The sequence below is a fragment of the Tenrec ecaudatus genome, chromosome 14, assembly GCF_050624435.1.
Source record: "Tenrec ecaudatus isolate mTenEca1 chromosome 14, mTenEca1.hap1, whole genome shotgun sequence".
NCBI lineage: Eukaryota > Metazoa > Chordata > Mammalia > Afrosoricida > Tenrecidae > Tenrec > Tenrec ecaudatus.
In genome coordinates, this window is record NC_134543.1 from 106,022,121 (window position 1) to 106,048,019 (window position 25,899).

Below are 25,899 nucleotides of genomic sequence, written 5' to 3' on the forward strand. Positions count from 1 at the left end.
GACACACCCAGGCAAGCCCCTAAGAGAGAGACTGCTCCTCTCTGCCCTTGACTGGCTGGAGAGGGTGGAAATAATCTACTTTCCAATGCACTCTGCCTGAGGGCAAGATTATTCGTAGCCTTGGTTAAAGATCAGGAAGACTCCAACAGAGGCTTCATCTGCTTGGGAACCCTGCAAATGGATTTGGGGCTGCCACTGCCATCCACAGCCTTCTGCAAGCCGGGCGCTCAAAGTTTAAGTCTAATACATGACCCACAGCTCCTAAGCTCCTGGGGCCTTTACCATTCTCAGTTTCACCCATGGAAAAGACAGGACTGGAAGACAAGAAAACTCACAAGGCAAGGAAGGGAAACGGGATTTTGTTTTATTTATTTTTGAAACTGAATTTTAAGTTTTAAGTGCAAGAGTGAGGCCCAGTCCACAGCTTCTTTTTACTGATGGGATGATTCATTGATGAAATTCATTCACTCTTACCCCTGCCTAGATCTCAGCTGGATGCTGGGACAGTCAACCAGAGCTCTGCATCATCGTAATGCAGAGTGTGGTCTGTGCCCTGGTCTGCCTGCAGCCTCAGCATCCCCACTGTTAGTAGTAGACCCTCCCACAGACCCAGGGCCTTGACCATGTCGGATCTCAGAGTCTGCATTCTCATGAGCTCCCATCCCCATCCTTCTGTAGCTCAGGTATCAGAGCGCTGGCCTGGTGGCTATTTTCTAAGTTCTCATCTCAGAACTGGAAAAAGATGAGACTTTCTACTGCCCTAAAGATTTTGCAGTCTCAGAAACCCATGCAGCGGTTCTCTACCTTCCTAATGCCGCGATCCCTTCATACAGTCCCTCATGTTGTGGTGACCCCAAACCACATTGTTCTGGTCGCTGCTTCTTTTTAAAAAAATCATTTTATTGGGGGTTCATACAACTCATATCACAATCCGTATATACATCAATTGTGTCAAGTACATTTGTCCATTCACTACCCTCATCATTCTCCAAACATTTGCTCTACACCTAATCCCCTGGCATCAGCTCCTCCCTCCCCGCTTTCCCCTCCCTCGTGAACCCTTGATAATTTATTATTTTGTCATATCTTGCCCGGTCCCAAGTCTCCCTTCACCCACTTTTCTGTTATCCACCCCCCAGGGAGGAGGTCACATGTAGATCCTTGTAATCAGTTCCCTCTTTCCAACCCACTCTCTATCTACCCTCCCAGTATGGCCCCTCACAACGCTGGTCCTGAAGGGATCATCTGTCCTAGATTCCCTGTGTTTCCAGTTCCTATCTGTACCAGTGTACATCCTCTGTCTAGCCAGATTTGTAAGGTAGAATTGGGATCATGATAATGGTGGGGAGGAAGCATTTAAGAACTAGAGGAAAGTTGCATGTTTCATCTACACTGCACCCTGACTGACTCGTCTCCTCCCGCGACCCTTCTGTAAGGGGATGGCCAGTTGCCTACAGATGGACTTTGGGTCTTCACTCCGCACTCCCCCTCATTCACAATATGATTTTTTCCCTCGTTGCTACTTCATAGCCGTAATTTTGCTACTGTTATGAATCGGGCGACCCTGTGAAAGGGTCATTCGGCCCCCAAAGGGTTTTCAAGGAGGCAGTTCTACTCTATTTGATGAGTCTTATGAAGTCGGAGTCGACTTGTTGGCAGTGAGGCGGTTTTGCTGTTGTTATTCAATTCGGAGCAGCTATGTCAGCTTGAGTGTGAAGCAGGGAGAAGCTGCACGGATGGCCGAGGCCAGGCACAGGCTGGGTCCCTGGCCACCAGGCTCCCCAGCTGCTCGCAGCTCCTGGGGCTCAGGCTGCCGGGAAGCTCCGCCCCCGTTGGCCCCGCCCCGTCTGTCAGTGGCGTGGAAGTCCCGCCCCGCCCCGGCGCGCGCCGCCGAGCTCAGGCCCCGCCTCCCGCCCCTTACCCTCGACCCTCGGACCCGCGGGCATCCGAGCCACGGTACCCTGCAGACTCCAGCTTGGACCTCCGAGGGGTCGCACGCCATGGCCGCGACCCGAGCGGAGAACCTCTCGCTGGTGGTGCACGGAGCCGGCGACCTGCGTCTGGTAAAGCCGGGAGGGGGATGGGAAGCCTAGCGGGACCCTGGCACTGTGCCCTCCCGGCTCAGTCAGTCCCTACCCAGCCCCCAGTCCCAGCTCCGCTGCAGCCCCAACCTTGCACCCCGGGCTCCCCAGACCCGAGCTGGTTTCCACGGCGGGTGGGCGGTGGTCGCTAAAGGCAGAGACCTGGCGCGTGCCTGCCAGACCCAAAGCCCGTGTCTGGCACGCGGCGGGCATCCGGGGCGTGCTGCAGAATGACTAAAGCCTGCTCCCCACCTTGCCAGCTGCACGTGCGGGTCCATGGTCTTGTCATGATGGCATTTTAGGATCTGCACTGGGGGATGGGGGGTGTCCCAAAGGGATGCCTAACAACTGTGTGACTTCTTGGTACCGATAGAAGTTCCCTAGAAAGCCTGCGATCAGTCAAGTGCCGCGTGCTTAGAAAGCGCTGCTCTCTTGCAGCGCAGGCCTCTGGCCTCTAACTAGCATCTTGCACATTAGAAGTCCTCAGAGCGCCTTTCCTCCTGAGTGTAGTTTTTCCAACGCGTTCCTTTCAGGTCCTGCTCTCTGATCCCTCTAACACTGTTATGCAAGTCTCCGCCAGGGTTTGTGGGGCCAAGGTTCAGTGAGCTGCAGTCAGTCAGCTCATGCCAGGGCTCCTGCCCCTTGACCAAGTCCCCCGCAGAGGGGCCTGTGGGCAGGGGTCCCTCAACCCTCTGCTGCCCCCAGGGCTTCCTCACCCACCCCTCAGAGAGCTCATACACAGGATCTAGACTGGAGGAGCATGGACATAAGCTATGCAGGTCACAGTTCTTGACTCTTTGGGAGCCTTTGAGGAGGCCGGGAGCCCTGGTGTCGTGGCTGGTACACACGCATTGGGCAGCGATCCGCCTGGGTCTGCTTGGTTGGCAGTTCGAAACTACCAGCAGCTCCATGAAAGAAAGACTGGGCTTTCTACTCATTAACAGTTACAGTCTCAGAAACCCACAGGGGCTCTGAGTCAGAATTCCCTGGATGGCACTGAGTTTGGTTTCTTTCTTTGTTTTTGGTGTTCTGGTAAAGGAGCCTGGTACCATAGTGGTTACCGAAACCGCCAAGTCGGCAGTTCCAAAGCAGCAGCGGCCCTACTGGCCAAAGACAAGGCTTTCTACTTCCGTAAAGAGTTACTCTGGGAAATGCACAGGCCTTCCACCTTGTTGTGTAGGGTCGCTGAGTCGGCATTGACTCAATAGCAGTGAGACTTTCAAAAGGAGCTCTGGTGGCCGAGTGGATTACTCAGCAGTTCGAATCCACCAACTGCTCCACTGAAGGAGCGCTGAGATGAGGCTTTCTGCTCTCGTGAAGAGGTACAGCCTCAGAAATCCACGGGCAGTTCTTTTCTGCCCTGAAGGGTAGCTATGAATGGCGAGAACATACCAGTGAGATTGCATTTTCTCCAGAGTGTGCCGACTGACTTTGGTAACAATGTTGGAGAATTCATGGACTCCCTAGGTAGTGGTTACCTGCTGGCCCGCTAACCACGAGGTTGGCAGTTTGAAACCACCAGCTATTCTGGGGAAGATGAGGTTTTCCACTCCCCTACAGAGTTGCAGTCTAGGAAATCCAGAGTGGCAATTCTAGTCTGCCCTATAGAGCCTTGGGTCTCCATGAGTCAACTGAAGGCAGTGAATTTGGTTGTTTTTGTTGAAGATTATCTAGCAGTCTGGACTTTAGACTAAGCATGGCCATGAACCAAATCTTCATTTCTCAGATAAGGCAAGTGCTCCCATGACATATTCTTCTTCCACTTATCTTAGCGCCTGTGCCCGAGGCCCTGAAAGAAAGCAACTTTGGTGGTACAGTGGGGCCATGTACCCAGCTGCCAACCACGGCCCGTGGTTCAAATGCACCAGCTGCTCTGTGGGAGAATAAGGCTGTCTAGTCACATAAGCATTTAAGTCTCAGAAACCCAAAGGGGTTTCTAAAAGCAGAGAGTTAAGGACTAGAGGGTTTACACTGTGGGGTTGGTATACTAGCTGGATAAAGGGTTCAAGGTGTCGTGTAGGCTGACTTGAGGCTGGAGAAAATTGGAGGCGTTAAGGTTGCTTACTAGATACCAAGAAGGGTCCACCAATTTCCTTGATCATCCTGAGGTTAAGGTGTCTTTGGCACAGGGCCTCAAGGTGCTTTTGAGGAATGACCTTGGATGCAGATATCATAGATATCTGGGATGGAAATGTGTGGGGTATCAGCCCCCACAATCTAATGGGTCCAAGGCGCGGTTGTGTAATTGGGTAAAATTAAAGAGACATCAGATAAAGCATGATGCCATTGCTCACAGTCATGACTTCATGAGGCAGGTCCCTGCAGAGAGAGGCGTAGTGTAATTTCATGGATTTATATAATCTGGGGCATGCAGGCCATAGTAAGCACATGTAACAAGAGCAAACATATATGTAACAGGAAGGGATTGTACAGTAGGCATATGTGTAACAGAATGTGAGGGTGAGCCAGGAGTATAAAGGCAATGGGAAGGGGGTGCACTAGGGGCACACACGTGACAGAAGGCATACAAGTAACAAGGTGGGGGAGGGGCTGTAGAGTCAAGATGGCAGCCTAACCTTGGTTGTCCCTGAGTTGGTTTGACTTTAGGAGTCTTTGGGCTCTCCCTCAAGGGAACAATCCATTATCAGAAGAGCCCTACTTTGGGTGGGACAGACAATAGGGTCTGATTGCCTTAGATGACTGACAACTTCCAGGCAGATAACCTTCAAGCAGTTGACCTCCAAGTGATTTTGCAAATAGCACCTAGATTTGGCATTGTTGGGGGGGGGGGGGACATTGAGGGGAATAACTTTTACATAGGAGAATGTGAGTGGAATGCATCTCCAACCACGAAAGTGAAGGTTTCCTCCACAGGAGCCTTGGCCTCCCAGACTCCTTAACGTATGAATGTTGAGCATTTGTCTGCATGCACTCTCTTGGTCTGTTTCCCACAGAGCTGTAGCTTCTTTGTTGAGCTGTGCTGTTGTCTCTCCTCCCCTGCCTCAGGGAATGTTTGGAAAAGGGGGTTGTCTTGGTGACTAAGGGGCACAGTTGAGGACATCACTCAGTACATGGCACTCCCCCGAAAAACAAAGAATTGTCCTGTCTGAAGCTGGGTGAGCTTGCCTTGGCTGAGAGGGACATGGAACGTGAGAAGAGGTGTTGAGAGCATTGTTGGAAAGAGTCCCAACAATGGTGGGAAAGAGGCAGAAATATGCTTCTGCCCCCCGCCCCCACTATCATGATCCCAATTCTACCTTACATATATATCCAGCTGGACCGGAGGATGTACACTGGCACAGATAGGAGCTGGAAATACAGGGAATCTAGGACAGATGAACCCCTCAGGATCAGTGGTGAGAGTGGTGATATCGGGAGGGTGGAGGGAAGGTGAGGGAGAAAGGGGGAACAGATGACAAGGTCTACATATAGCCTCCCTGGAGGACGGACAGCGGAGAAGTGGGTGAGAGACGTCGAATGGTGTAAGATATGATAAAATAATAATAATTTATAAATTATCAAGGGGAAGGGGGAGGAGTAAACAGGAGGGGAAAAATGAGGAGCTGATACCAAGGGCTCAAGTAGAAAGCAGGTGTTTTGAGAATGATGATGGCAACATATGTACGAATGTGCTGGACACAAATGATGTACATACAGATTGTGAAAAGAGTTGTATGAGCCCCTAATAAAATGATTTGGGGAAAAAAAATGACCAGAAAAAAAGAGGCCTGCACTGGCTGGCTCAGAGGTATCTCCAACCCAATACAGACCCTCGTGGGCCCTTGCCTGCCCCTGAGGGGTAGCAGCCCCTAGGCTTTCTTGCACAGGGTGGGTAGGCTAAGTGGCTTGGAGGGTGGGAGTCTGTGTGGTACCAGTAGAAAAGGAGAGATGGCAAGACTGGACAGCCCTGGGGAAGTTTCTCCACCACCCAACTGGGGTGGCATCCTCTCTTGAGAGAACCAAAATAAAAACCAGGATTTTTGGAGCCATATAAGTTAAGTCAGTAGCTGCTTTTGAAAACTAACTGGATGTAAATTACAAAGGAAAAGTACTTGGGCAGAGGGTTGAGAGAATGAGAATGTTTTCTTCACTGTTGGGTTCTATGCCCACTAACTAGTCCCCTTCAAGTCACTTCTGTTCATTGCAACTTCACAGAGAACAGTACTCCAGAGTTTCCAATGACTAGTGTTTTTTCTCCTGCAGTTGATCACCAGGCCTTTCTTTGGAGGCACCTCTGAGTGAACTTCTAACCTTTTGGTTCCTGCTGAGCATATTGACTGCATCACCTAGGGACTGCAGACCTACCCAAGCTCAGGTTAACAACTTCCACTCCTGACTCTTCCCTGTGACCTCGGAGACCCTTGGAGGTCTCCATGTGTGTTGACATCAATCTTTCCTTGAGTCTAGCAGGTTCTCAACACAGAGACCCTGGGTCAAGAGACATGTTCCCCTCCTAGCTCTTCTTTTTAAGATAAGAGGTGATGTCATGCAGGCCAGGCCCCAAGCAAAGTCCTCTTACATGGGATCAGTTGCAATCCCCTCACAAGTGATTGATCACTTCAGATCACACCATAAGAACAATCATACCACTTATATAACTAACAAATCACTGAGAATCATGGCCCAGCCAAGTTTATATATATATATATATATATATATATATATATATATTGCTGGAGGGAGGGGGGAGAGACCATCAATCCATGACAGATCACATGCCAGTGCTTTAGAAATAGGCAAGTGCAGGCACCCAAGTGTTTATTGCTGTGAGCAGCCAGTGTGCCATAAGGCAGCCCTGCCCAGTCCTTAGAACTGATATTCCTCGTTTTACTGCCTGTGACAGTGAACCTGAATGTGCTTGGAAACCTTCATGTTTGCTGAGATCTGAATGTGCACTCAAGAGGAAAAAGCAGGTCCAATTTTAAGGGACTCGGCCTTACTTCTCCCCAAATCTCTCATTAGATTGTGGGAGAATGCAGTCATAGCCTCACCAAACTGAATCGGGAGCCCTGGTGGTAGGTACGGTGGTTACGCCCTGGGTTATGATCTGCCTGTCCAAAGGTTGAAACCACCTGCTCCACAGGCGAAAGACCGGGATTTCAACTCCCATGAAGAGATAGTCTCAGGAACCCAGAGGTTCGCTATGAGTCGGCATTGACCTGATGGCAGTGAAAGAAACTGAACCTGGGGATTGATTCACAAAACTTTCAGCGCATGAACTGGGAATGAATGGAGAAGAGGTGGTCAACAGTAAGCTTGAAGAGTGCCAACACAAGAAGGCGGAGTTCCGTTGGAGAGGCTGCTTACTGGCGATGACTCCCCGGAGGCTAGGGAGGAGGAGGGCCCCCCCCCCCCCCCGCCCCGCAAGGACACCCAGCTCCACGCTCCTGAGACAATGCACTCTGCAGCCTACATAGCCGGCCATAAACGTGTAAGACGAAGGACACGTGCTGTCTTAAAGTAAAGCAGAGATATAATACAGGCTCAGAACAGTTCCAACCAGGGGTACTCTTGGTCTCCCAAATAAACGAAGCCGGGAGCCCCCGAGGTTGAAGCAGTCACATGTACAGTAAACTCAGGAGCTGGAGGTGCGATGTCCTGGTGGTCTACAAATTCGGTAAGTTAGGGCAGGCCAAGATGAGACAGGGCTTTGTACTGATTGGCTTACAGAGCATATGTGGGCTTTCTAGATTGGTTACATGAGATAATTACAGAAGTACTTGACTAAAGGAAGGGGGGGGGGAAAGCGTCCAGGTTGGTCACAGGGCAATGACGGTTGGAATCTTTTCTGAGAACATTCTATGCAAGTAGCTTCTTAAGTCAACCAGTTTCCATTTTCCAAGGGCTGCTCATGCTGGAGAGTTACGTGTCTGATGTCAGCGTGCCCTCAGGAAAGCTTCATTGTCATCCTCCTTAGCTTAACTACAGAGGGAACCTTTCCTCAGGTACATGCTGAAGTCTACACACCAGTTAATAGTTAGTGGGGCAGGGAGCAGGCTTCAGATGGACTCTCGACTCAGACTCAGGTTCATTTTACTAGGACCAAGTGCCAGTACTTTGGAGCCCTGGTAGCCTAGTGGACAACCTCGTGGGCGCCCTTGAGTGACCTTGATCACAAGGTCAGCAATGAGTAAAAGCAGTGGGCTTTGTACTCCCACAAAGAGTTACATTCTCAGAAGCCCAAAGGGGTTGACCTATAGGGTGGTCCTATAGGTTGCCATGAGTTGGAATTGACTCAAGGGCACTGATTTTGTTGTTGTCGTTGTCGTTGATGTTAAGTTCCAGTATTTGAGGGCTCTCGCAAACGGGCAGCTCAAGCAGTCCTGAGCATCATGTCTCCTGTGGTCAGTATTGCCACCAGCTGTTTGAGCCAGCTGCTTCTACCTTATCAGTTTAAAGGGCTCAGTAGTCATTAATGAGCAATTGAACTTAATTACAGGTTAAGGAGCTCTGGTGGTGCAGTGGTTATGGGTTGGGCTGCCAACTTCAAGGTCAGCAGTTCGAAACCACTGGCCCAAGCACATAAAGATTATAGTCGTGTTAAACCCACAGGGTCAGTTCCATCCTGCCCTACCATGGGCTCACTGACCTGTTAGTGAGTTTTTTTGTTTTTGTTTTTGAGAGATTATCTGAAGGAGAGAGCACAAGCTGCTTAACCCCTTAATGCCTGGAGTAGACTTACCCTAATGTCTAAACTAGACATACCAGGCAGAGAACCTGGGATTGAAAATAAAATGAAAATTCCTTCAGGAAATAAGAAAACCAGAAAGTAGCCGGTAGCACCAAAAAACAGCTCTTTATATTAATTGGGTTTTTTTAAATCATTTTATTAGGGGCTCATACAACTCTTATCACAATCCATACGTACATCAATTATGTAAAGCACATTTGTACATTCATTGCCCTCATCATTCTCAAAATATTTGCTCTCTACTTAAGCCCCACCCGGGCATCAGCTCCTCATTTTTCTCCTACCTCCCCGCTCCGCCCTCCCTCATGAACCCTTGATAATTTTTAAATTATTATTTTGTATATTAATTGCTTTGACAGCAAAACAAAGCCCCAACTTGATAAACCACTTCAAATTTGTCCCAAGGCAGAAAATACAGGCCTCTCTGCCAGCTCTAGTGGAGAAGCAGGCCTTTGTCTGCAGAAGGTCAGCAGGCACAAAGCTAACACTGATCTCCTCAGAGTAGTCCACTGATCTCCTCAGAGTAGACAATATTACAGAAAAGATTTTAACATTTTCTGTAAGAAATTTGAAAAAAATACAAAGAGATAGGCAAACCAGTCTGGTTGTGGAGATATTTTTAAAAATCATATTCCCAATGAAGAAGGGTGAAGACAATGTGTTGCATATATCCAGTATTGATATCCAATTTAGAAGTCTTTTAGAAAACTGCTAAAACTGGCCATTTCCCCACAACCAGATTCACAAGAATATTACCAAAAACCACAGCAAACCCACTGCCATCGAGTCGATGCTGACTCATAGTGACCTAATAAGGCCGGGGTAGAACTCTGAACTGGCCCTCTGAGTTTCTGAGACTGTCCTCTTGCTGGAGTAGCGGTTGGTGGTTTTGAACTACTGACCTTGCGCCCACCACACCACCAGGACCCCTGAGAAACATTAAGTATGTTTGAACCTCACATAAGTGATAATCAGCCCCAAGAATGAAATAGCAAGCAACACTGTAAATCAAGGTTTCCGATACACCGACCTATCACAGGGTGACCTAGCACTTCATATTACCGACAAGTGAGAGCATCCAAATAGAGCTCAGAAATGAAATGGTTTTTTGTCTTTATAAGTTACTTAAAAGTCACTGAATGTGTTGTAATGCTTGTAATTTTAAGTTAGGAAATATTTGTAAAAAAATAAACAGAGTCCTTGGGGCTCTTGGAGTAAGGCCCTGGTCTGGTGCTCGGCTGATAACTGAAAGGTCAGTTATTCCCTTCCAGCAGCCACTTCCCATCAGAAAGATGTGGCAACAGCCTTGGGAACCCCTTGCTGCACCTGTACTCTGCCCTGGGGTCCACCTGAGTCAGAGTTGACCCCATGTCAGTGGGTTTGGTTGGGCTGGGAGGCAGCGCTTGCTACCAGGGAAGCTCAAAGGGGAGGAAGTATCACTTACCCAACCTGGTGAGGGCAATGAAGGCTTCGCTTTCTGCTCCTGATTCCCAAGGCTCTATCCCCGATCAGCACCTGGCCATCCATTTTAGGAATAGAGCCACATGTTGGACACCCCTGTCTAGATGTCCCATGACACTTCAGTCCCAGCACATCCACACACCTGTTTCCTTGAGTTCTCCCTGGAGTGCTAGCCCTGGGTTCTCAGGGCCAGGAACCAGGCCTTCATCCCAGATGCCACCTTCCTCCTCACTGCCTGCTCCCTAAGGGATCTTGAAGGAGAGGGATTAGCCGGCCAAATGGCATTAAGCAAGCTCTGGTGAGTCCGGGAATTGCACCTTGGTCTAAGTTTAGGGCTGCTCACTACAAGCTTGGTGATTCAAACCCATCAACTGTTCTGAGAAGTCTGCCCCCATAAGGATTTACCATCTTGGAAATCCTCCACAGGGTCACCGTGGCTGTGGGTGGATCCAGCTGGAAGGCAGTGGGTTTGAAGAGACAAGGACCCCTGCTGACTGGGTTGTAGTTCAAGCCCACCAAATGCTCCCTGGGAGAAAGACGAGGCTACCTGCCATACCGATTTACCGTCTCGGAAACTCGAGGCACTAGTTCTGTTCTATGGGGTCACTGAGTTGGAATGAACTTCGTCGCAGGGCTTCTTGGTTCTCTGGAGATAAATAGAAGGGAGGGGAGTGTGCCTGGATGATTAGAGGATTTTCCAGGGTCACTGGGGACTTTAAGCCGATTTGCATTTTAGAAAGATTGTTGTTAGCAGAGCAGGGGCTAAGTAGAGCCTGGAGATCATGTGGTGGGAGACTAGCCTACAGGGACTTTGGGGAGAAGGTCTGACCTTTCAACTTTGACCCTGTGTTTGCCAACACTGGTGTGGCTAGAACAAAGCCTCTTACGACAGAATTGCCAGTGGTGAAACCTTTGCTGATTGAGGAAGCTTTGAGGTTGGCCAGAACCGCTGGCCAGCAGGTTCCCGGGAAATAGGTGGGGAAGGCAGCCTGTCGGGGCCCTTGAGGAAGGTGCCATCACCAGGCCTTGCCCAAGGCAGGGGGCCGGTGGTCTCTCCCAGAGTTGGCTAAAGCAAGCCCATCCTTTGCTTTCTTCCAAATCCCAACCTTGAAGGGAACAGAGGTGGAGCTCTCCCTTCCCCCTACCCATCCCCCAGTAAATCTAAGCAGCTGTTGCAGGACTTATTACAGAAAAAAGCTCTGGCGGAGCAGTGGTTATGAATTTCACTGTAATCAGCAAGGTCAGCAGTTCAAAGCCACCAGTCACTCAGAGAGAAAAGCCAGGGCTTTCTATTCCCGTAACCATTACAGCCTGCAGACTCAAAAGTAGCAATCCTACCCTGTCCTGTCCTGTAGGTGTTAGGAGTCAATATCCACTCTGGCAGTGAATTTGAAAAAATGTGGAATTACAGAAAGTAGCAGGGGGAGCAGACCACAAAACTTTGTTAGACACAAAAGGAAATTGAGAGCACAGAGAAGTTATGTAATTATGTACACGGGGCCTCAGCTGGGCTTGCACGTGCACAGGTGAGTCCCAGTCCCACTGTGCTTCTTTGAGTTTCTGGCTTGACACTGTGGCTGCAACCCAGGCAAGAAGCGTGGGATGAACGGAGGACCCGATTTAAACCTATTTCTGAAAGATACATCTAGCCAAGTTTGAGAAAACCTATTTTGGAAAACAGGCAAGCTCACTTTTAGGGTGAAAGGGGTGCCTGAGATGATTCCGTGATTCTGCAGAGAGTGCTCCCCAAAGCGCTCACCTGCGGCAGAGCACAGGGAGGAGAGAAGTGGGGGGGGGGAGAATGGGTGGGAAATGCTAAAAAACAGCAGTAACAAACAGTTCCTCAACTGCTCCGCCCCCCCCCCCCCCTCGTTACACCACTTCCCAGAAAGAGCGCCTGCTCAGAAAATGGCGACTGTGCTGGAGATTACGAAACCTCTGGGAGTGAAAGTGTGGGGATTAAAGTGGAAGTTGGGGATCTCAGAGGCGCTCAGAAACCTTCCCAGCTGAGGATCAGTGTACATGAAAGATGACCACCTCTGAAATTTGACCCAGAGAAGGAGATTACGTGAACGGGCTTGTAGCCAGTGCCACCCGAAGCCTGCACCAAGGAAAGGACAAGTGGTTTGTTTTCTAGTGACCACGTGGGGATAGCAGTCTGAAACGTCCACTGTGGACTCTGGGGCTGTGCGCACCACAGTATTTACAAACGTAATAGACTACTCACCGTGGGTGGAATAGCTGACACAGAGAGGAGGAGAGGCAGGAGAAGGACGAAGTAGCCACAAAAACAACAGGAAAGGAGAGTCGGCGCTCTTAGACGGGTCTGGTTTACTGTTTTCTTAAGTCATCTGCTACTCAGGACCAACCAGGCTGTTGACCCAGTTCCCTCTAGTGTTTGGGAGAGTCACTGCAGCCTTGCATGATAAGGGCAAACAGTCTGTGAACTTGAGCACATCATTCAAAAAGTCATTCCTAGGGACACCTGGTCTCCTTGCTGTGTCTGACTATTGCTTTGAGTTTCACCACATCTCCTCCCCTGGATGGAGTGCTCTGGGCTCATGTGGTTGGAGGCAAGGCTACAGAGGAGTATGTCTGGGTAACCAAACTCGACCCTGTGTCTTTAGCTGGGAAGGCAGGGTGCTTTTTCATATTGAAAGCAAAGATCTCGGGCTTCAAATTAACTTGCACTCTGAAGTCTCACCCATCAAAAACAGAACTTTCCATTGCAGTCCCTGGTGCTCTATCATGCTACCGATGGGGCCAGCGACTCCCTGGAAAAAGGTTTTTGTAGCAGGCAGCTGTCTATCCTGAGGTGACTGACTCCTGGCCAGGGAGGGAGTGGTGGTGGGGGGTGTACTCCTCCTGGCCTCATCCCCTCTGGCAGTGTAGCCTTGCCCAGATTATTTAACTTCCCAGCCTCAGGCTAGGCTTCTCATCAGCAAGCTGGGTTGTGAGGAGCCTGGTCATGATGGAGCTGGGAGAGTGTATCTCTTCTGCCTCCAAAGAATTAGTCAGCTGAGCAGCCGGGCTGAACCATGGAGGGTCCTTGCTCTGTGTCACCAGGACTTGCCAACTGTTGGTAATGGAGGGCGGGCAGCTTTAGGAAATGAATTGTCCAAATCGGATAGGTCTCGTGAAGTTTGCCATGTTTCAGTATACTTTGACGTTGTTACTGCACTCACCAATCTGCCCTGCTACCATCACCACTATCCTTTTCCAAAATGTCTCCATCACCCCAAGCAGACAACCTGTGCCCAGGAAGCAAAACTCCCCACTGCCCCCACCCCCAGCGCCGATTGCTTTTTTTCTGACCTGTGTATCCCTGGGGGTGGGCTGGAGATCAGGCTAGCACAGAGCTGGGTGCTGGTGGGAAGGAAGGAGGACAGCTAGTGCAGACATTTCTCCAGTCTATCCCAAGAGAAAGGCAACTTCTAGGAACACCTCCTGCTTCTCCCGAGGGAGCTTGCCAGGTCAAACAAATCTCTAAGAACATGTTTTGCCTGGAGGGAAAGGACATGGAGAAGGCAGACTAGAGACCCAGAAGCAGCCCAAATATCCTTCCAGCTGGGTCGCTGAGTCACTGGCAGGCTCTGGCCTGGCTGGAGTGCATGAGTGAGTGAGGCAGTGAGGCCATGGGGCCTGCGGACGCCCGCAGCATGTTGTCTCTTGATTAGTCCTGGGCAAGTTACACTCGTGGCAGCCCCACCTGGAACCTGAATGACTGGGGTGCCTGGCTTGTGACACAGTTGAAAGGGAACCCATGAATTAGTCCTTTGTACACCTGTATGTACAAGGGGGTAGCCCTGCAAAAAACAGAATTTTCCCCCTAAAGCTGTGTATTTATGAAACACGCTCACCCCCTTCAACGTACTCTCCTTTATACTTAATACATTTGTCAAATCTGTGATTCCATTCTTGGAAACGTTTTCCAAACTCATCTGTTGGGATGGCTGACAGCACCTCCCTCGTTTTCATCTTCACCTCCTATGTCATCAAATCACGGTCCTTTCATGTCCCCCTTCATTCAAGGAAACAAAGGAAAGTCACATGGAGAGTGAGGTCAGGTGAATCAGGTTTGTGGGGGAAAGAGAGACCTGCTGGTTTTTGCCCAAACCTGGTGCACTGAGATGGCTGCGTGAGCAGGTGCACTGTCAGGGTGGCAAAAACACTCCCTGTCTGCCACACATCAGGCCTTTTCTGTAGCACACTGTGGTGCAATCTTTTCAGAACCTCTACATCAGAGGTTCTCAACCTGTGGGTCGAGACCCCTTTGGAGGGTGTCGAATGATCCTTTCACAGGGGTCACTCGATTCATAAAAGTAGCAAAATTACAGTTAGGAAGTAGCAATGAAAATAATTTTATGGTTGGGGACGGGGAGGGAGTGGTCACCAGGACAAGAGGAAGTGTATTAAAGGGTCACGGCATTAGGAAGGCTGAGAACCACTGCCCTAAATAGAAAGCTTGACAAGCAGTCCGAGTTGGTGTGCTGAACTTCAAATGCACTGCAAGTCACATTTTTACCCGTTCCGGAAGTTGACAGACATCCAGAAGAGGTCATTAATTGACATTTCACCCTTGTAAGCTGTGTTCAACATCACAACAGTTTCTGCCGAATTTTTCCTGGGCGGGAAACAAAATGTCACAGCTGCATGCTGTTCTCTTAAATCGCCCATCACAAAAACAAACAAAACACTGCTTTTATGAAAAAATTCACTGTGACCAAAGAGAACTTTCCCAGGCAATGCTGCTGGCACACTAGAACGAGTTACTCGATGCTCTCGGAGTGGGGGGAATGTGTCCTAGCGCTCTGCCCAGTGCAATTCTGGTGTGTTTTGGGGGTACCCCCTCATGTTGTGTGCATTTGCACTGTTATTCAGAAGTGTTGGTGAGCTAGACGGACTTCTGCATACCAATGTCTCCTCAGGCATGCGCCCAGCAGTAGTGTGGGCTGAGGCTGTGTTGCTTTTAAGAAAAGATATGGGAATAAAAAGTAATTTTCAAAACTTGGAAATGCTCTTTATGTAAAGTTATGATGCGGGCTAATTTTTTCTCTCTATTTTGTTTCCTTTAGGAAAACTACCCCATCCCTGAACCGGGGCCAAATGGTAGGTCCTCAGGAACTGTGTCTCATAGCTGTGGATGTTCTGGTTCCCTTGGAGATGCGGGTGCCACTGTTGCTGCCCGGGCCTGCTTCCCCCCTTCATCACCTGGCCCTCCACAGGAGGCTCAGCCGGTGTCAGGCCCAGAGCCGCTCTGCTGGCCGCTGGGTTTAACTGGCTGCTACAAGAAATGAGAGAAGCAGGAAGAATCCCCGGAAGTTCCCGAAGCAGAGGAGTTTTTGACAGTGTTTTGTTGTTTTGTTTTGGTCACCCCTACACCTATGGCCCAAAGGCAAAATTGTTCTCCTTTGACTTCACCACTGTCATCTACCCACTGTAAAAGGCAGATGTGTGTTACCAGGGCCACGTCTTTTCCACCTGCCTTTGGAAAGGAGTGTGTACAGACTGTCAAACGTCTTTTCATTCAAAAAGAGAACACGGGGTCTCTGCTGCCTCCTCCACTGCAGAAGGCCCTTTAAGGAAGAGCAGGGCTGCCAGGGCCTTAGGTCTAGAGCAGTGGTTCTTGCCCTTCCTCCTAATGCCGCTACCCTTTCATACAGTTCCTCATGTTGTGGTGAGCCCCCCCCCCACCACAAGATTATTTTCATTGCTACTTCATCACTGTCATTTTGCTACTGTTATGAATGGGGCGACCCCTGTGAAATGGTCAGTCGACCCCCGAAGGGGTCTCGACCCACAGGTTGAGAACCGCTGCTCTAGAGGGGTGGGTGGGGCTGCCGCACCGCCCTCATCAGCCAAGCTCAGAAAGTGGGTAAGTTCACTAGGGCAGGGTTCCCCACACCTTTGCTCCACTCCTGGACTTGCCGAACAGACTCACACATTTCCTGGAGAGGTGTCTGCACCTGGACAGTCATGCCCCGCTGGGGCTACTGGGCTCATGGTTTCCATCCCTGGAGTTCCACATCTTCCTAACCTGGAGGAGGAAGGAGGAGGAGGATGGGGGCAACGAATGGGCAGAACGTCCATCGGCAGCTCATGTTGCCCAGCCAGTCCACCCTCGCCCCAAGACTGCGGCTCATTCTTCAGACGGTCAGGAAACAACAGGTTGAAGGCAGCTCTTGTATTGGCTCCGGAGCTGGGCTCTGGACTTGGGCCGCTGAGTTATTGATTTATAGTGATAAGACCGCAGACAATAGCTGATCTTTTATCAGGGCTGAGCAAGTAAGGTGTATTTAGAGTTGATGTACATTCACTGAGGCATGTCCCTTGCCTCGAAATGAGACAGGCAGCTCACTGGGTCCTGAAGAGTTAGTGTTGATTCTAGAGGGGTGAGGGGGTGGGGGCAAGCATGTCCTATCTTGGAGGGAAAGCATATTCTGCTACATTTGGAGTGTGTTTAGCTCTCCCTTTCACGGCTGCCCGGGAACCAGCACAGGCTGAGATGGAGGCTGTCAGCCCCGAGTTCCAGCATGTCCAAACATAGTCTCTCATTACGACAAGCAGGCAATTTCAAGTGAGCGGATTTTCCTAACTTAAACACACTTTTCCCTACCTTTCCACTCAGAATTCATCCTGTCCACTTACCAAAACCGAGGACAAAGAGAGCTCTGCAGGGCCACTCTGGTGAGGGACACGAGTGAGCTTGGGGGATCTCCATGTCAAAGACCCGTTGGTATTTCGCTCAGTGAGGGGGTCAGGCCCTCAACAATACCGCCAAATCTTTGCTTTTCCCACGAGGGGGACCACTGGGCAGTTTAAATGGAAGCTTCCCCTTTTTGAGAGCAGCAGGTGCGGAGAACTGCGCCAGGTTTGGCCAGGCCATACTGTCAGGCTGTCTTTCACTAGATAAGAATATTACTTGTCTGGAAACCAGTTCTGTTAAGTGGTGGCTCTATTTCCTCCTGCTAATAATAGCTTGTGGAAGCAGTTCCTGTGCTCGACGGGGGCTGTTTTCGCCTAGCGGGCTTAGTTGGAGGCTGTCTGCCTTGTTCTCTGGGGTCTGAATCTCACCCTGGGCCTCTGTCTGAAGGGACATGGCTGGGGCACCTCTGAGTGCCTGAGGGGTCCTTCCTGTCTCATGTCTCCCCCTCCTCCTCTTTTTCCAGAGGTGCTGCTGAAGATGCATTCTGTTGGCATCTGCGGCTCAGACGTCCACTACTGGCAGCACGGTCGAATCGGGGATTTCGTGGTGAAAAAGCCAATGGTGCTGGGGCACGAAGCTTCGGGAACAGTCTTCAAAGTGGGTTCGTTAGTAAAGCACCTGAAACCAGGTCAGCAAACTCTCTCCGCTAAGCCAACTTATTCATTCATTCAACGCAAATGTTGGGGTGTGCTTTATCTAAGCCAGGGACGCAGCAGCGAGCCAGGCAGCCTTAGCTCCTGCGAGCCAGGGCCGTGCCTTCCACGGGGTAACAGACTAGAGACCAGCAATGGCGCAATCACAATTATTTTAAGGGCAGGGAAGGGGAAGACAGGTGCTAATGGTGTGTTTGGTCTACACCCCTGCTCGCCTGAGGAAGGAGCAATTAATGTGACACCTGAAGTCAAGAAGGAACCACGCCAAGTAAAAGGGCTGGGGAAATGCCCAGGAATTAAAGGAACCACAAACGGCCTCTAGACTCTAAGAACTAGAGCTCTTGAGCATGGCCTTTGGTTCTGATTGGATGGCTGGGAAACCACTCCTATTTTTGGTCGGTTCACTTAACTCTTTCTCCCCGAGGGAAGAATTCTCCAAGGCAGCACATTCCCGCTTGTTCCCTGACACAGCCCCTTAATTCCAGTTGTGTTGGCATATCCTTCCTTTGTGACGGAGGGGCTCACTCGCTGCACAGCCGATTTCTTGAAGGCACAATGTGGTCTTGGTGGAGCTGCCTCTGGCGGGGTGGTTCTGGGTTGGCTTCTAAGTGTAAGGTCAGCAACTTGAAGCCCCCGCCTCTCCACGGGAGAAAGACTCCCTTGAGTCCTGCCTGGTCTTGGAAAGTCACCGGAGCAGTTCTGTGACCGTGCCGCGCAGGGTCGCTGTGATAGTAGTGAGTGGTGGTTGCATGCGGTGCGAGCCTGTGTTGGTTGTCAGGTGTGCGAAGCCCACCCACACAGCGCAGGATTGGCCCGCTCGGAAGACACTGGATGTGTGCATCCTGTAGGAAGGTGACGTCGTCGTTTGTGCCCATCGTTTCCCAAAAACACCGAGGGTTAATTCCTAGCAGGGGGATCTAGGTGTGGGATTCTGATCTAGGTGTGGGATTCTCACATAGGAGTTCTACAAGGACTTAATCTGTGTCTACAACGAGCTGAGGGCCCTGCCAATGGGCCCTGCTCTAGGCTTGTGCTTCTTGCCTGGCCCACGTTCAGCTTTTATGGGTTTCCTACTTGGTGGTGGCAGTCCGAGGGAAGGGGTCTGCTCCTTGCTGTGGAGCTGACTGCATTAGCTCAGGGTGTCTACGCTGGTATTTGGTCAGCTGAGATGAGTGACTTCCAGCCTCAGCTGGGTTTGAACTTCAGTCATGGCCATGTTTAGCTTGCAGCAATGCCTGAAACAATAGTATAGGCTCCTGGAAGGCTGCTCTCTGCTCTTTAAGCATGGAAGCCACCTGCTTCCCTATGGATCCAGCTAGTTCTCTTCAGGACTGGGTGCCAGCCTGAGGCTGAATCGTCAGAACTATCGCCCCAAGCAAACCCTTCTAGGTCCCAATGCCACGTGTGACCCATGGTTTCTTTCCCCTCGATTCAGACATCTTATTTTAACAATAAAAATGGGTCTAGTACAATGCCAGTCATAATCCCGAAAGCGAAGATGAATTCCGAGGCCCTCTGATCCTAGAGGAGCAGGCAAAACCCTAAAAATCAAGCAACTGGAACATGGGAAACAATCCACGCGCTTATCAACAGGAGAATGGCTGAACTGCCTGTGGTGAATTCAATGCAGTGGAACACTACTCAGCCGCCTGAAGGAGTGGGTGACTGCTACCGACACAGCACACATGCGTCAGAAAGCAGGGAGGTGCACATACATACACCCTGTACGATCCACATCTTGGACAGTCTGGGACAGGAAACACTCATGTTAGCACCAGGGGTGGAGGTGGGGACTGATGGGGAAGGAACACGGAACAGAATCTGCGAGGGTGCGGTAATGAACGTGCTGCCTCTTGAGGGGTTTGCATGCCTGATGTTTACTGACCGTGAAGCGATACACTTTAACAACATCCACCTGTTAAGCCCGTTGGAGATTTGTACCTTCCATTGTGTCTAAATCTTATCCCTCCAAAAAGAAAAGGCTCAGTAGCAGATATTCCATGCTAGTTCATGGCAAGTAGACCCAGGTGTTTGAATGAGACGTGTACTCCCGTACGGCAAGCGTGCTTCAGACGGAACGATCGGAAAATAAAGGATGGGGCTGGCCGGGGGACGGGAAACTGCATGAAGGATGAATGGGTAAATCTAGAGTAAAGTGAGCGGAGCTATGTGTCAGGAAGCCCGGGGATGTAGTGCTTGGTTATGTGTTGGGCCGGGAACCAGCAGGTCAGCAGTTGGAAACCATGAGCCTCCCCCCAGCGGAAAGACAGGGCTTTCTACTCCTGTGAAAAGAGTCACGGTCACTGACAGTTCTGCCCTGACCTATAGGATTGCTAGGAGTCTGAGGTGACTTGATGGCTTTGAGTTTACTTGGGAGCTAAATGTTAAAATCAGTTACATAGGCAGAGGGTGTCTGGGGGTTCACAGTTCTTTCACCTTTTCTGCCTATTTGAAATGTTTTATCATAAAAAGATAGGAAAAAACACAACAGGAGGGCAAGTCAAGCTCTGTACTTCCCAGCACAAGCACAGAGAGTGAGGCCCAGTAGAAGCTTGCTAGTCTGCGCATCCCGCGCCTTGAATCTTCTGTACCAGAATCTGAATCCTTGGGAGATAGATGGTTGGGCTAGTTGGTAATTAATCGACCTGTAATTGATTTTTAAACAATCAGATTGGCCCTGTCCTAATTATAGCTTGCATCTTTGTAAAGACTGCATCTTTTCAGAACAGGTGAAGAAGACGCTGCACATGCCACACACTAACTTCATTTCTGTTTTCTTCTCCAGGTGACCGGGTGGCTATCGAGCCGGGTGCGCCCCGAGAAACGGATGAATTCTGCAAGATTGGCCGGTACAATCTGTCACCAACCATCTTCTTCTGTGCCACACCCCCCGATGATGGAAACCTCTGTCGCTTCTACAAGCACAACGCAAACTTCTGCTACAAGTGAGTGCTTCCTGGGATCCCCCTTCTGATGCTGTGGCGCTGCTCCTCTAACTTCCCATGGTGGCTTCTTTTCCCACCCCAGCTCACAATGCCCAGCAAAAGGCTGCCCCTGGCAGGCCTGCTCTGCTTGCTAGCAGTCTCCCTCGGGCTAATTCCTCTCGGTCTAGTTTTCCTTCACCTAGACTAGAATTTGGCAGCTTGGCCTCTTCAGCCACCCTGGAAAGAAGTTGGTATGATTCATGCTCCTCTGTTAGTTCCCAATGCAGTCACCAGAAAGGGCCCCCATACAATGACAATCGTAACAAAATCAGCCACACTGGCGCTTCCTGAGGCCAGCCAGCGCGGGGCCGCGGCTTAGGCAGCGGGGCCAGGCACCCTGGACTGGCAACCTCAATTCCCTCCCTCCGAGCAAGTGACATTGGGGAAGTGACTTAACCTTTCGCTGCCTCCATCTCATGTAATAATCTAACTAAAACAGTGCATGGAGAGAGAGCCTTGGTTATTTTTACTACATGCCTGGCCTTGTCCCGAGTTCTTTGCGTGCCTTGTGTCACTTGACATTGGCAATGGTTCTGTAAGGTGGCCACCATGATCGCAGTTGTGCGCACCTGTTAACCAGGCAAACGGAAGCTAGTTGATTCAGTCCCGGAGCATAGTCCAACCTGGGTCTCCCACCCTGTAACCATTGTGGCTAATCGCTGTCTAATTGCCTAAGCCTGCTGGCAGCCCCGGGCCAAACAGCAGAATGTTGCTCCAGCCCATTGCTACCGCCATGCTGTTGTTTATTCACTTGATTTATTATTATTATTAGCTTATTTTTCTCCCACTCTATCATCAGGCCCTTCTAATGGGATCCTTTCCAGAGAAGGGGGCATCATCTGGTGCTAGTCTCAGGGTTTGGGAGCTGATGCTGTGTACTCGTTTGGTCCATTGCACTGTTTCCGTGTGTCTTTCAATGAGACGGATAATCCTTGCCCCTTAGATAACTGCTCCTGAGCTTTTTTTTTTTAATCATTTGATTGAGGTCTCTTACAACTCTTATCACAGTCTATACATGCATCCATTGTGTCGAGTACATTTGTACATTTGTTGCATTTGCTTTCTACTTGAGCCCTTGGTATCGGCTCCTCATTTTACCCCCTCCCTCATGAACCCTTGATCACTTATAAATTATTCTTTTTTTATGTCTTACACTGACCGACATCTACCTTCACTCACTTTTCTGTTGTCCATCCCTCAGCGAGGGGCTTATATGTAGATCATTATGATCGGTTTCCCCTATGTTTCCCCTATCTCCTCCCACCTTCCCCTTCCCCTTCTTGTATCACTATTGGTCCTGAGGGGTTTATCTGTCCTGGATTCCCTGTGTTTCCAGCTCTTATCTGTACCAGTGTACATGCTCTGGTCTAGCCGGAGCTCAATGCTCACCAAAGTAGAACAGAGAATGTTGTCCATGTGTTTTTTGAGTGCCTTTCATCCGAGACCCTTCCAATACCCTTGACCCTGCCTCAACTCTAGACCAAGATGGTTTTTCAGTGAAAATTTGTGGCTGGCAGAAGCACAGTTCTTCTGCGTGGCTCCCAGCCTATGGAGCTTGTTGGAGCTGACCTTGACCTTATCGCTCTGACTGGACCCGGGCATGTGCTCCTTCCACCCAGCCAGGCCCCCGTGGTGGCTCTTGTGGCGGAACTTGTCTCAGAGGAGCCCCGGTGCCAGTCACATGGTCAGTCGCATATGTTTGAGGGCCCTTTCCAAGTTCAGGCATCCATTACTGTTTTTATGACAGGCAGGTGAGCTTATTGGTTAAAACTCAAGACTAGTGATTGAACCCTGCCGTTGACCAACTCTGTGAACTTCCACATCCTCACCTACACAATGGAAATGGTAGCAGCCCATCTCATAAAATTATTGGCAGGATTTGATGAGCTACAAGGCCTAGAAATTACTCAACACAAAGCCTGGAGCATGATAGGTGCTCTATAAATGGCAGGTCATAGCCATTGTCTTGTGATCTGGGGACAAAGACACATTGGCTAGAGAAGGGGCGTTGGGCTGGGGGCCAGGGGCGGGTGCTGGTCAGTACTGAAAGGGGCAGAGGAAAGGATTGGGGACCATGCACATGCTGCTCCTCTTAGACACTTGGTGCCTGTGTCCCCAGCCCAGCGCCGGGCCCGAGCCCTCATCTCAGGTTTCCCTGAGAACTGTCCCACTGCTTCTCTTGGCGCTCACCTTACTGTCTAGCCTCCAGCTCCCCCCGGGTTTCTTGGTGAGCCTTTATTCTCTTGACTGTCCTGTCAACTGTACTGTGAAAACCACCAGGGTGCTTTGTCATCGTCTATGTTTATGAAGTCACGGAAGGTCAGACTGGGGAGAGACATGAAGTCCTCTGGTCTTCTCTCACTCAGTCCCCACTGAAAAGGGTGGGGGACTTGTGACTTTCCCACGGTCGGTGACAGAGAGAGTTGGATCCCGGGACTCTTTGCCCATTGCAGCCCCGATACCAAGCTGGTTGCCTTGCATTTGGCTATGCTGGGTGCAGCATCTGCTTAATCCCTGGGTAATCTTCCTCTCTTGTGACCATCCTCACACCCATTTCTCTGTAATGTTCTGATGCCAACAGGTCAGGGCGATGAGTAGAGGAAAACATATGGTTCCCGACCAAAAGCCACCTTCAACTTAGAGCCACCACAAGCTATGGGGGAAGGCCCCAGTGTGCAGGGGCCAGGCGTCTTGAGAGTATGGTTGTGGGTGTCAATGAGAGAGCGTGCTCATCTTTGTTATTTCATTGCAAACGTCCCCCCTTATGTAGAGGGTGCCTGGAGGCCTGACCACAGCAGGGAGAGCAAGTGTGGGTTCACCTGCAAGGGTCCACCTGCAGGGAGAAGAGTAAGGAGGGAGGAGAGAAGGAGATGGGAGTGGTCACAGCCTCAGTCAGCCACCGACCCTGTGGTTTACTCTGTGGAGGACCATAAGCACCTGCAGGAGAACCGACCCTAGGGGTGGCTGAACTGCCCACTTTGCTGCTTTTGCGACTTGAGGGCTTTCGTGTCGTGTAGGGAGACTTGAGGCCACTGCTTGCACACTGAGCTGTAAGTAAGGAAAGAGGAGACATTGGACATCAGTTGCAGAGATAGGTGCCGCTAGCTGGTGTGGGCCAGGCAGAGCAGCCCCTGGAATCAAGAGACCTGGGGTCAAGTCTTGCCTTTCCACTCAGTAATCTTAGAACCTTGGGCAAATCTCTTAATGTCATCGAGCTTCAGTTTCCTCTTGTGTAAAACCAAGGTAAAAATAGAGCTTACCCTTCCTGCTCGACAGGGTCATCCTCCTGAGGATTACATGAGATAATGGATGGGAAAGCCCTCTAATCTGTAAAGCCTTATACAGATGTTTGCGGTCATCAACACTGGGGTCATTAGCACGATTGAGAGGTCAGGAGACTCGGAAGTGTAAAGCAAGAACCCAATGGGGAAGGTGACGTCACCAGCATTGCACCCATGCTCTGACCGCTCTTGGGAGAGCCAGGCAGCCGCTGTCGTTCACTGGGCTTCTTCTGAACCGTGTAAGATGGGCATTGATGAGCAGAATGGCTCTGGGGAGAAGAGGCCAGCTTCCGGACAACTGGTGGTTGGGATGGTGATAGCCGAAGTATTCTGTGTGTGAGAAGCAGATGGGAGGCTGGACTACGTCAGCGCCTTGTGAAGGGAGCACTTTGCTGATGACAGTCCCGCCACAGCTCATCAAAGATCGCAGGATTGTGCTCACATCCACTGGCGTGATTTCTCCAAAGAAACCCCTTCCCAGAAGGGATGAGCACGGCACACATTCTGGGATCAGACTTAGCTGGCTTAGCTGATTTGAACACTGTATTCGCTTTGAACCTTCAGAGCACGAGTAGGACCTTTCTTCTGCCATGAGTCGTCTGACTATTTTTAATCTCGCATCAGACAGGCCAACCACTTACTGAACCCACTCCTAATGTGATGGCTGGGATGACTTCTCTTTGGGGAGACCGGTGATGATGGCAGCCGGTGTTGATGGTTACTCAGGCCAGACCTTCCCCGCCCCTGTGTTAGAGCATGTCCCTAGCCCTCTAAGCCAGTGGTTCTCAACCTGTGGGTCGTGACCCCTTTGGGGGGGTCAACCACCCTTTCAAAGGGGTCGCCAATACATAACTGTAGCAAAATTACAATTATGAAGTAGCAATGAAAATAATTTTATGGTTGGGATCACCACAACCTGAGGAACTGTATGAAAGGGTCTTGGCATTAAGAAGGTAGAGAACCACTGCTCTAAGCCTCAGATTCCTCATCTGGGAAATGGGAATAACAGCACTCTTCCACAGAGCTGTTCTGAATCTCTGCATAATAGAATGAATTTAAATTGCTTAGCACCCTTCCTGCACATCAATAAATGTTCAAGCAGTGGTTGCTATGGTCGCCCTGATTAACCCTGAGGAGCTAAGTTGTGTTTGTTAAATGACACGCCAGACTTCCTGACAATGTCACCTTTGAGGAAGGAGCCCTGATTGAGCCACTGTCAGTGGGGATCCACGCCTGCCGCCGAGCTGGAGTCACCCTGGGCAACAAGGTCTTTGTGTGTGGAGCTGGTAAGTAACCTAGAACGTGGGCACTCCTTTGCCATCCCCTCTCCCCTCCAAGGTTGGTTCTGGAATCTTTCTGGGTAGGGGGAGATAATAGTCTTCCATTTCCTCAATGGACAGAACTTTTCAAAATCAGCTAGGAACCACAGACATGGTGATCATTAAGATCGTATATCCTAAGCAACACAGCCTATTTTCTTCATCAAAAGAATTAATCTTGGGAGGATTCTGAACTGTGTTTTTGGTGGTGAAGGGAAAGGCACCTTCAGGGTCTTATAAGTCACACCCACTCTGTTCATGAATGAGGAAGACCCTGCCCAGAGCCAGTGGGAGGAGAGTCCAGCCCACCGCGGACCAGCACTCTGCCTGCATGTGGGGTGCAGCTCCTTGCCTTCTCACCGGCTCCCAGTCACCCAGAACGAGCCCCAGCTACCTCAGACGGAATCAGTCTAGGCTTCTAACAGCTGGCAACCCAGACAGAACGCCGGGTTAGAGGAGGAGGAAGAGGTGGGCGAATAAAGAGAAGGCGTGATCTGGTGTTCCCCAGGTGCATTTGTAAGTGGCATTTTTTGGCAAGGCCAAATAAGTGGGGGCAAAGCTATCTGTAATAGCTTTTTTCCATGGAAAATAAGTCTCTCTCATTCACACACATGCACACACGTGCATGCAAATGTACCCATCACCCATCAGCCTAAGAGTAACACTGTTGGCATCTTGGAATAGAATCTTAATTCTTTTTACTTTAATGAAATCATGCTGGAT

General features: G+C 50.2%; 1 protein-coding gene and 1 long non-coding RNA gene across 2 annotated transcripts in view; one reads left to right on the top strand and one right to left on the bottom strand.

Annotated features, from left to right (window-relative positions):
- Positions 1 to 12,569, bottom strand: part of LOC142426151 (uncharacterized) — a 31,790-nt gene extending 19,221 nt beyond the window's left edge. Inside the window, exon 1 of the long non-coding RNA XR_012779728.1 lies at positions 12,461 to 12,569. This is a non-coding gene — a long non-coding RNA (uncharacterized LOC142426151). The remainder of the gene's footprint in view (positions 1 to 12,460) is intronic.
- SORD (sorbitol dehydrogenase) overlaps positions 1,900 to 25,899 on the top strand; it is a 32,103-nt gene continuing 8,103 nt past the window's right edge. Inside the window, exons 1-5 of the mRNA XM_075531618.1 lie at positions 1,900 to 2,063; positions 15,309 to 15,342; positions 17,403 to 17,567; positions 20,378 to 20,537; positions 25,025 to 25,143. Coding sequence (XP_075387733.1) covers positions 2,001 to 2,063; positions 15,309 to 15,342; positions 17,403 to 17,567; positions 20,378 to 20,537; positions 25,025 to 25,143 — 541 coding nt within the window. The 5' untranslated portion in view covers positions 1,900 to 2,000. The remainder of the gene's footprint in view (positions 2,064 to 15,308; positions 15,343 to 17,402; positions 17,568 to 20,377; positions 20,538 to 25,024; positions 25,144 to 25,899) is intronic.